The 10,489-nt window shown below is 37.0% G+C and overlaps 1 protein-coding gene across 2 annotated transcripts; it reads left to right on the plus strand.

Moving 5' to 3' along the window:
* The first annotated feature begins 5,857 nt into the window (after positions 1–5,857).
* LOC130997206 (mediator of RNA polymerase II transcription subunit 20a-like) lies at positions 5,858–9,917 on the plus strand. 2 transcript variants are annotated; one of them, XM_057922456.1, is made up of 7 exons: positions 5,858–6,319; positions 7,201–7,271; positions 7,643–7,704; positions 7,827–7,969; positions 8,184–8,362; positions 8,532–8,621; positions 9,573–9,917. In XM_057922456.1, the coding sequence occupies exons 1-7, from the start codon at positions 6,037–6,039 to the stop codon at positions 9,813–9,815; spliced, it is 1,071 nt and encodes a 356-aa protein (XP_057778439.1). In that variant the 5' UTR covers positions 5,858–6,036; the 3' UTR covers positions 9,816–9,917. The 2 variants fall into 2 exon arrangements, with proteins under 2 accessions (XP_057778439.1, XP_057778440.1); XM_057922457.1 differs by lacking the exon at positions 7,201–7,271 and having other exon boundaries at positions 6,196–6,319.
* Positions 9,918–10,489: the final 572 nt, after the last annotated feature.

A 10,489-nucleotide genomic window follows, 5' to 3' on the forward strand; every position in this document is an offset into this window, starting at 1 on the left:
AACCTTGATCCCCAGGATGTACGCTGCATCTCCTAAGTCCTTCATTTGAAACTGTTCGGATAACCACTTCTTTATGTCCGATAATAGCGCCACATTGTTGCCAATGAGGAGGATATCATCTACATAAAGTGCAAGGAAAACCACGTCACCATTGGCATCTAAACGGTACACGCAAATTTTGCTCTCACAACGAGTAAATCTATAGGATTTAATGACCTCGTCAAAACATTTGTTCCATGACCTCGAAGCTTGCTTAAGTCCATAAATGGACTTCTTCAGCTTCCATACAAGATGTTCTTCGCCCTTCTTCACGAACCCTTCGGGTTGCTGCATATAGATGTCCCTTCCTTCTTCAAGGAAACCGTTTAAAAAAGCGATCTTGACATCCATTTGCCAAACCTCAAGGTTCATGTGGGCTGCTATGGCAAGGAGTATTCGGATGGACTTAAGCATGGCAACCGGCGAAAAGGTTTCATCGTAATCTATACCCTGTTCCTGGGTATAACCTTTCGCCACCAATCTAGCTTTAAAAGCCGCGACTTCGCCTTCCGAGTCTCTTTTTCTCTTGTATACCCACCAACTACCTATAGCTAAAAAGCCATCTGGTAATTCAGTTTTCTCGTATACATCCATAGCAGTCATGGATTCTATTTCAGAAACCATGGCGTCGTACCAAGAATCTGCATCTAGATCTTCCATCGCTTGTCTAAAGTTATCAGGGTCGATATCCTTTTGTTCATCAACAGGGAGAAGATCCGAAGATTCTTACAAGAACATAAATCGATCGGGTTGGACGACAACCCTCCCACTACGACGAAGCGGTGGTGGTACAGCTGTGACAATGGTTTGTGCAGTGTCCTGTGGTGCATTCACTTACACACTTGGCTGGGGTGATGGAATCGTCTATCCATTGCCTTCGATTTCTTGAAGGACAATCTCAGACTTAGACTTGTGTTTATCTATATAATCATGTTCCAAGAATCGTGCGTTGGTGCTAACAACCACTTTCTGATCCTTAGGATTATAGAAATAACCACCTTTCGTTCCCTTTGGATATCCTACAAACAACATTACTTCGCATCTAGGCTCCAGTTTCTTCGCTTCCTTGTCTAGCACGTATGCAGGACAACCCCATATCTTTATATGGTTCAAAACGGGCTGACGCCCAGACCATAACTCGACTGGAGTTTTAGGAACCGATTTGGACGGTACTAGATTCAGCAAGTAAACCGCTGTTTCCAAGGCATATCCCCAAAACGAAATAGGCAACGATGCATAACTCATCATTGATCGTACCATTTCCAAAAGAGTTCTAATTCTTCTCTCCGCTACACCATTCTGTTGGGGAGTGCCTGGTGCAGTCAATTGGGATGTGATCCCAGAATCTGACAAGTATTGCTTAAACTCGTTTCCGAGGTATTCGCCACCGCGATCAGACCGCAATGACTTGATAGATTTACTCGTTCTCTTCTCCACTTCCGCCTTGAATTCTTTGAATTTCTCAAAGCATTCAGACTTGTGTTGAAGTAAGTAAATATACTCATATCTTGAGTAATCGTCAATGAAAGTGACGAAATACTCATACCCTCCACGAGCTTTTGTGGACATCGGTCCACACAAGTCAGAGTGAATCAATTCTAACACATGCGAGGCCCTATTCTCCTTTGCCTTAAAAGGCCTTGCCGTCATCTTTTCTTCTATACAGGATTCGCAGGTTCTAAATGGAACAGCTTGAAAGTCTTTCAAAATTCCATTCGAGACAAGCCTTTGGATCCTGTTTAGATTGATATGGCCTAATCTTAGGTGCAAAGCATGTGTATATTGTTCATGAGAAAAATATTTCCTTTTATTTGGATTTGGACAGATTTGTGATGTAGATGCAACATGGACAGAGTTATTAATTGGACATGTAATAGTATAGAGAGAATTGTTCAAAATTCCGGAGCAAATAGTCATGTTATTTTTCATGATAGAGACACCTCTATCAAAAGTAACAGAATATTCATCCAAAAACAATTTTGAAATAGAAATTATGTTCCGCCGAAACTCCGGCACATATAAAATATCTCTCAAAACTAAAATGTCATCACCAAAACATAAAGATAAATCTCCAAATGCAACAACTACGACCTTCGACGCGTTGCCCTTGGAGATGGTGTTCTCATCACTTCCCAGCTCCCTTGTCGGCTTGAAGCCCTGCAAGGTGTAACAAACATGGTCAGTTGCCCCCGTATCCACTACCCAAGAATGAGTAGAAAACGAAGCTAAACATGTCTCAGTTACTAGAACTTGTGACGTACCTTGTCCCTTTGCCTTGAGCACCGGACAATCTTTCTTCCAGTGCCCAGTCTTGCCGCACTTGAAGCACTTTCCCTTTCCCATGGCTTCTTCACGCCGCCGGTAGGGCCGCCCGCTTTACCACTCCCACTAGCTTCCTTGCCTCCCTTGCTTTTTGGACCTTTCCACTTTTTTTTCCCGCCTTTCGACGTAGAAGCAGATCCCTTGGCAGTGACAAGAACTTCTTTCCCCTTGCCCAAGACTCCCTCTGCCATAACTAGAGCATTCAACAACTTATTAAGAGTATAGTTGGCCTTGCTCATAATGGCATTGAGACGGAAGTTCTCAAAGGTCTTGGGGAGAGTATTCAGGATGATATCGACTTTGACATCCCCTTCGATACCTCCTCCGAGTAACTCAAGCCTATCAAAAAGATTTATCATGTGCATGACATGCTCGTGTACAGAACTGCCCTCGCTCATCTTACATGCTAAGATTTCTCTCATTATGTTAAAGCGAGCAGATCTCTCGGACTCCCCATAAACCTCAGTAAGGTTTAACATGATCTCAGCTGCGTCATTCATGACCTGATGCTGGAGTTGCAAAATTTGTGACATAGTCGTCATAATATAGCACTTGGCTATGCCACCTTCTATGCGCCTCACGTTCCGCATCAGTCGACTCATCAGTAAGGGCCGCGGGACGTGGAGTAGTAAGCACAAAATTGTGCTCCTCGGCGTCAAGAATGTACATTAGATGGCGTTTCCATTCAACATATTTCGGACCGGTGAGAGGATTGTTTGCAATAATAGAGATGATAGGAGACATAGACATATCTGAAAGTAAACAATTAAAGCATGTAAGAACATGAAGCACATAATTCGTAACAAAAATATTGTAACCTTTTGATTAAACAATATTAATGAAACCTCCAACCGCTCAAGGAATCTCATATGCAAGCCACGTTGTGTGGACGTTTACACACGAACTCCTCAACCAGACTATTCACCTAGTCATTTAATTTCCATCCATGTCAACTTAACCTTTTGACAAAGGAAATTAATAGTTGGAACTTAACTAGACCATATCATCATCAAGAAGGGACTCATCGGGGAGTTGTACATTATACTTGATATGATATCTAAGCAATGACCACAATTTAACCTTGATAATTAAATTCTCGAAATTAGCATACTCACTCGGACCATGCCGCTTTTAATTTAATTTTCTTGGTTATCTTATTTAATTCCATTCTCCAAAGTACTCGTGAAAATTATACAAGTAAGCCGCGCTGTGTAGACGTTTACTGCATAACTCCCACTACTTTAATGGATTTAAATATTTTTAATAGAAACCTCATCTGACAAACTTATGAAAGAACAAACATGAAGTAAGCCACGCTGTGTGGATGTTTACTCATATCGCCAATCACTTTGTCTAGAGACTGCATGTGGAGGTCTAAAATAATTTTTAATCACTATAAAAATTATTAAATCAGCTTAGTCTTTTTCTTTCAAAAGGTTTGATCATGCTCAACACATAATCTTAAACATGCTCTTCTAGAACGCAACACGTAAAACATGCTCGCAGAATTCTAAAAACATGCTTAAGAAAACGATAAACCTAGCATGCTTGTCTAAGCGTAGTTAATAAACACGTATTAACAAGCAAAGACAAAAATAGCATGCAAAGAGCATAAAGGAATAACACCACGACATGCAAAGAACAGAATAAAAGAAGAAAAAAAAAGGTTATTCGTGACCCATTCGTGGAATCCCAATTCTAATCTATTACATTTAAAACAGAAAACAAAAAGCTCAAAAACGTAAAACTCGGCCCAAGCAGCTCCGTCAGGCCCGTCTTTGATAAACTAGGGTTGAAAACCATATCGCAGATAGAAGGAGTATAATTTAAATCCAAATGTGTAGCTCCTTATTTTTAAATCCAATTGGATACATGTTCATAATTTAACTCCATGTAGAATTCCCCATTTTAATACAAAAATAGGTACACACTTTTTATATATGAGTTAAATACAATCAGTAACTCAATTGGAGAGAAAGAATATAAATACTAGTTTCTAAACAATTTAGAATACATTGAGCCAATTACTTCACAAACATATCAATTCACATAAAAACCATTAGAGCATCCACAATGGTGACTCGTTCTTCATTACTCGTATAAGGGAGAGATCGAGTAAGCCCACTGTGGATTGGCATAGACTCGAGTATTATTCGATTTTTCGAGTAAGGCTCATTCTCCCTATTGTGGAGTGCGTGCAGTGCACGCTTTAATTAAAATAAAAATAAAAAGTTAAATTCAAATTTTTTAAACGGTCACATTATTACTTTCCACCTCTGATTCCAATTTCTCACCTATTTTACCCAAATTCGAATTAATATAGCAAATGGAACTTGAATTGGAGTAACAATTTTGGTGGCAATTTTGGTTGAATTAATATAGCAAATCGGTATTTTTACCCAAATTTGCATATATTAATAATTTTAAGCTATGTTTTTAAATTTTTAAGTTTTATGTAATTTTTTTATATAATTTATAGGTTTTTAAAATTAATGCAATTTTAATTTGAAGTAAATTGTGTTATTTAAATTTGTTCAATTAAAATTAAATGAAAAATATAAAATCAAAACTAAAAAGAATGAGTCATTCTATTGTGGGCTCCTTACTTAGAAATGATCCCCTACTCTATAGTGTAAACTGTAAAGAGAGCTTAATCAATCAATATGGATGCTCTTAATTCAATCAATAAATTGAAGAAAAAATATAGAAAAATAAATTTATTAGAGCAAACTCCATGAACTCCACTAAATAAAAGTGTAATTTTTTTTTTTTTTTTGGGCCACGCTTAGAAGAAAGTCCGAAACAACTACTAATTTTCGAACCCAACTAAATATATTATCCTACTATTTATTAACATTTTAATATATGGCAGATACATAGTACTCCATCCGTCCCAATATTGTTGGCCACATTCTTTTCGGCACGGGAATTAAGGAGTTGTAGATTAGTACTCCCTCCGTCCATAAAATAAACTCTCATTTGATGGTCGACACGGAAACTAAGAAAATTGATAAAGGTGTTGTGAGTGAAATATAAGGGTAGTTGACTAAAGTGATAAAGGTATTGTGGGGTGGGGCCATGAGTGGTAAAAGATAATAAATGTGAATATAAAAATGATAAAGGTGTTGTGGGGGTGAGCCCATGAGTGGTAAAAGAGAATAAATGTAAGAAATAAGGGAGGGCATAATTGTCCAAAAAGTAGAATGGGAGTTTATTTGGTGGACAAAAATTTAAGGGCAAATGGGAGTTTATTTCATGGACGGAAGGAGTATTTTAAGTGTGTGAGTAAAGTAGGAGAGAGAATGTAATAAAGTGATAAAGTAGGAGAGAGAATGTGATAAAATAAGAGATTGAATGTGATAAATATTTCCATTTTAGGAAAGTGGCCAACAATAATGAGACACCCAAAATAGAAATGTGGCCAACAATATTGGGACGGAGGGAGTATACAATATTCAATATAAAAGCTAGTACTAATTTTCGAGAGCCCCAACCACAATATTTAGCATAATATAAATACAGAGAGGCATTCATTTTTAGGGTTTCAGCCGCTGCCTTTGAATTCTAGAGTGTTCTCCACTTCTTCCAAAATTCTACCCTAATCTCATTACAGATCCGCCGTTCTCACTTTCCAGATTCAACGCTCCAAACATTCTCCACAAGCCACGGCTGCCGATGCTCTCCCTCTTCATCTCTCTGACTCTCTCCCTCTGCCTCACCCTCTATTTCTTAATCCCATCTCCCTCGACCTATCTGATTTCGCGACACAACGGCGGTAAAGCCCTACATCCCCAATCCACCCACTCCGCTCTCACATCTAGGCACTGCGTCGCTCCACGCGGCGTCGCCTCCTTCCTCGCCGACAACGAATGCTCCGCCGCATCCTTCTGCATAGCCCGTATCCAGCCGCCGCCGTCCGGGTTTCAAACGACGGCTCCAGATCTCGGCTTCTTCCCTAGTATGCATCTTAAATTCTAGCGCCCTCCATATAATTATTTGTCTGCTTGTTAATGTGGATGTTTCTTATCTGTGTGTTTTTTTGGCAGATTTGTGAATATCTACACAATGTGTTGCTTCAATCAGAAATATCAACATTTTTTCGCAGATTATGTCATTGCTTTTGGTAAATCTTTAAATTTCTACACAAAGTGTCGCTTAAAACTAAAGATCTTTAATTTTTTCGCATATTAGTTTTTCGTTTTTTAGTTTTTCATTTTTTTGTGTTTCTTTTGTAGTCAATGTGTTTAATAATCTATATGTCTAAAAGATGAGAAAATTAAGAGAAAATATGTATCTATATCTTTCTGGGGCTCCATTGTTGAATCTCTGTTCCTCATCTTCTTCCTTTTGTTGAATCTCTGTTCCTCATCTTCTTCCTTCTTGTCTGCTCATTGCATGCGCGAATCACCAAGCTGTTTACCTTCGCATATCAATTTTGCAGATCTATGAAAATTTCTATGAACACCTTTTTTGTTAACATGAACATCGATCTCTATGAACATCTTTATTTTTTTCCGCATAATTTTATGTTCTTTCCTATTTTCACTTTTTTTTACTTTATTTGCATCTTTGATGAATTACAACTGCACTTTTTTTTCCTTTATTTGCATCTTTGATTTAAAAGAATTTAAACTGATTATCGTTTTTTTCTTTGAAAATTTGAGCTGATTCTCGGATTAGTCTATTGATGATGCTTGAAAATAAGTAAAAAATTGTTTTAGCAGAAAAATAACAGAAAAAAACCAATTCCTTTGTGGGTATGAAGAAAAAGTTCACATATACAATAGTAGATTTCCTGATCATTAAAATATAAATTCATTTTTTTGGTTGCTTTTGCAGATCCAAGAGATAACCACTTCCATGCTCTATTGATAGATACAGAAAATTCAGAAAAATATCAGCCTCTTCATGTATAAATTAGAAATAATTGTTGTAATAATCTCTTAGTATCTCTATTGTACCTGTGACTAATAGTTAGCCAAAAGCAAAAAAAAAATAAAAGTACTACATATAAACATAAAAACAAAAAAAAAAGAAATAGAAGAACTAAACTGCAAAAAATGAGAGTACGACATAGAAACATAAAGACCATAAAATAGAGAGGGAGAGAATAAAAACCATAAAATAGAGAGAGAGAGAGAGAGAGAGAGAGAGAGAGTTTGTAGAGTGAATTTGGGCTCTGCAAGTGTGAGTTAGCAGCTAATGAGCTGCTATTTATAGAGAAACAAAACATTAATTTGGGCTCCAAAAAATTTAAAGAATTGGGCTGCTCGTATTTCAGGATTTTCAAATTTATTCACCCTTCAACGAGCTTCGATTCGTTGACACTATGCCCATCAAATGGTAAGTCGGGAATGGAAATATTACTTATTGGGAACCTTAATCCCCGTTTTCTGTTGCCCGAATTCGATTTAATTGTAAACGAATCTGCGTATAACTGCGTAATGAAGTGTTGATTTGTGCAGGATTTTGCACTGGCAGCCCAACCCGGGCACGACCGTGAACACCCAAATCCTCTCAGAAGTGTCTCAGTGCGCTGAGAGCATCAATGGCGTTAAAGAAGGGCGCTGGAAAACCACTCTCAGTTTCTACAAAGCCATGGTTAGAGGTATCTCACTCACTTTTAGTGCGCATTCTATTTCGTTCTAGGTTCCGGCGTCCAATTTCGAGCACTATTTGTTGTATTTTAAGCTCTACAGTTAGTCAAATTGGTGTTGACGCAGTTCGATCTGCAATTTATTTACTGAATTAAACGTGCTTTTTCTACCTTAACCCCTAATCCCTAAAAATTATTAACTTATTTTTCTATGGTGATGCTGAAGAACAAGCTATTGCGAATGACTTTCCTCGTGATTTTGTGGGGATTTCGCTTGCGGAGCAGCCCGGCAAATATTTCTTAGTAATTAGAGGGCAGCGTCTTGTAGTGGAGGCGGAGTCGAGTATTCAGATGATAATGGAGAAACTGCAGTCTTATAAAACACGAGTTGCTCTTAATTTTGAGGTTAGTGGTTTTGTAGATATGCCTGTTGTTCTGTTTATATATTTATTGGTTCATAAACTTTTGTCTTCTCAGTTGAGTTGAGCTGAAGCTTGAGAAATGGGAAGAACTGAAAGCAAAATTCATTTTTACTTTTATATTAGTTGTTCAGTGAATGTTTAAATTACTGCAGGGAAACCAATATCAACTTGGCGACTTTCAGTTGCGAGTAGGGAAGGTTGTCCCAATGAACTCGGAGAATTTGAGGGGCATTGTTATGGAGGTAATTGGCTATCTTATAGAACCTTTTTAGCCTAATTTAAATTTATATGTTTACACGACGTGTAATAGATCTAGGTTGTATGATTATAGACCACTGGGATTCTAGTACTGTGAAGTTATTTGTTCGCAAATTGCAGTTGAATAGAATGTAATGAAAACAAGACGAAACAAGAGGTTAGTTACACCTAGGCAAAGTAACTCCTGCCTTAGCCTATTGAAGGATGCTGTTAGTTCAAAACCATTATGAAGTTAAAAATTAAAACAAAAAACTCATGGAATATCCATACTCGTCAGAGTTTGTTATCACCTAGGAACTTTGCCCCGATCACAAAAAATTTATACTACTACTCAAGAAGGTGATAGATGTTGTTGTGCATTCTTGGAGAAGTCTGACTTTAAAAATCATTAATAGTGGTATATATTAGAGCAGAACTGATGTCAATATGCTGTGATTGGTCTCTGCATGATTGCACAAGTCTCTATTTCTGATATGTTGATTGCTGACGAGGAACATACATGCTTCTCGTTTCTGCTTTTAAAGTTTGAGGAATTGAATGGAGGAAAGAGATAATAGTAATAACATCTATGCCCCCTTTTACTTTTCATTCAAATGACATTCTTAGTACAGGGGTCAAAACTAATTACAGAATGGGTGAGTTTCAGGTATAAAAAATTGAGATTCAGCATGCAGTTCCTTTAATAACCTAAAGTTAACTTGAACTAAAGAGTTTCTATTTTGGAAGGGAAACTCAAAGTACTACATTTTAAGGTTGAGCATTTCTATCTTTTCCCTCTATGCTAAGTCTTCAGCTCTCTCCTTTTTGATTACCCTTAGCAAGTTACTGTTATAGAAGAACAAGAACTGTTTGCATGTAACTGCCATTATCATGAGGAGTGCTTGATTTTGTTGAAGATGAAGCATAGCTTGAGGATCTGGTGATTTTTGTTGCAGATGGAGTATGTACCGATTTCATCATGGGAGAAATCACGCGAAATCTTGGGCGACTTCTTTGAACTTTGGCAGGAAGCCCTCTCAAAAAGATCGTTACCTGGTCATTTTGTACACAACGAACCAAACTTTGCAGAATACGGCCTCCCGGATCAGTACGGGATGCAGCACACAGCTATCCAGTATGCCAATATCACTGCTCAAATTGTAGCAACTTCTCAGTCAGTACAGGCCCCTAGAAACTAGATTTCCAAACATTCACCATTTTCCATGTTTACTCTATATTTGCAACTCCTCAATTAGTGGCTATGTGAAATTCAATTGATAATACACTTCTCCTTCGATTAATAGCTCCGAGTCATCTAGTGTGGGTGTTTTATGAGTTGTAAATCATAAAAAAAATTAAAATTGACAAGAGGAAAGCAGTTCCTCACTTAAGTGCGTACTTGACACTTCTCCTTCGATTAAAATATAATAACATTATATGGTATTCCTTAGGCCCTATTAAAAATTATTTAATTTTCATTTCGGACCGTTCTATTAAAGATAACTCATTTTTATAAAAGTTAATATTAATATTTAATTATTGAAAAATTATGAATCTTATTATTTATATCCAATTTACATATGAGCTATATTTAATGAGATGGATGGAGTATAAAATAAAATCATACTTGATATTGTTGATATAAATAATCGTATTAAAAAATATATATACATAATTGGATCAATAGTTATTTTAAATAAAGAGAATGGATGATTCTATTTCAATAACACTTTGCTCTTTGTAGCCTATAATTTATTAAAATATTAAAATATTAATAAAATACCATTTTCACCCTCCTTGTAGCCCCTGATTAAAAATATTACTCCTAATAAAAATACTCTTCTTCAACCCTTCTCTCCAGCGTGCTGCTATT

Source organism: Salvia miltiorrhiza, chromosome 8 (genome assembly GCF_028751815.1).
Source record: "Salvia miltiorrhiza cultivar Shanhuang (shh) chromosome 8, IMPLAD_Smil_shh, whole genome shotgun sequence".
NCBI classification, from domain to species: Eukaryota; Viridiplantae; Streptophyta; class Magnoliopsida; order Lamiales; family Lamiaceae; genus Salvia; species Salvia miltiorrhiza.

Bases quoted from the DNA above. Each gene is read 5' to 3' on its own strand.
- LOC130997206 (XM_057922456.1), top strand. From the start codon at position 6,037: ATGCTCTCCCTCTTCATCTCTCTGACTCTCTCCCTCTGCCTCACCCTC. The intron at 7,970-8,183 runs GTATCTCACTCA...GTGATGCTGAAG, and splicing joins CTACAAAGCCATGGTTAGAG to AACAAGCTATTGCGAATGAC. The intron at 8,622-9,572 runs GTAATTGGCTAT...TTTTTGTTGCAG, and splicing joins TGAGGGGCATTGTTATGGAG to ATGGAGTATGTACCGATTTC.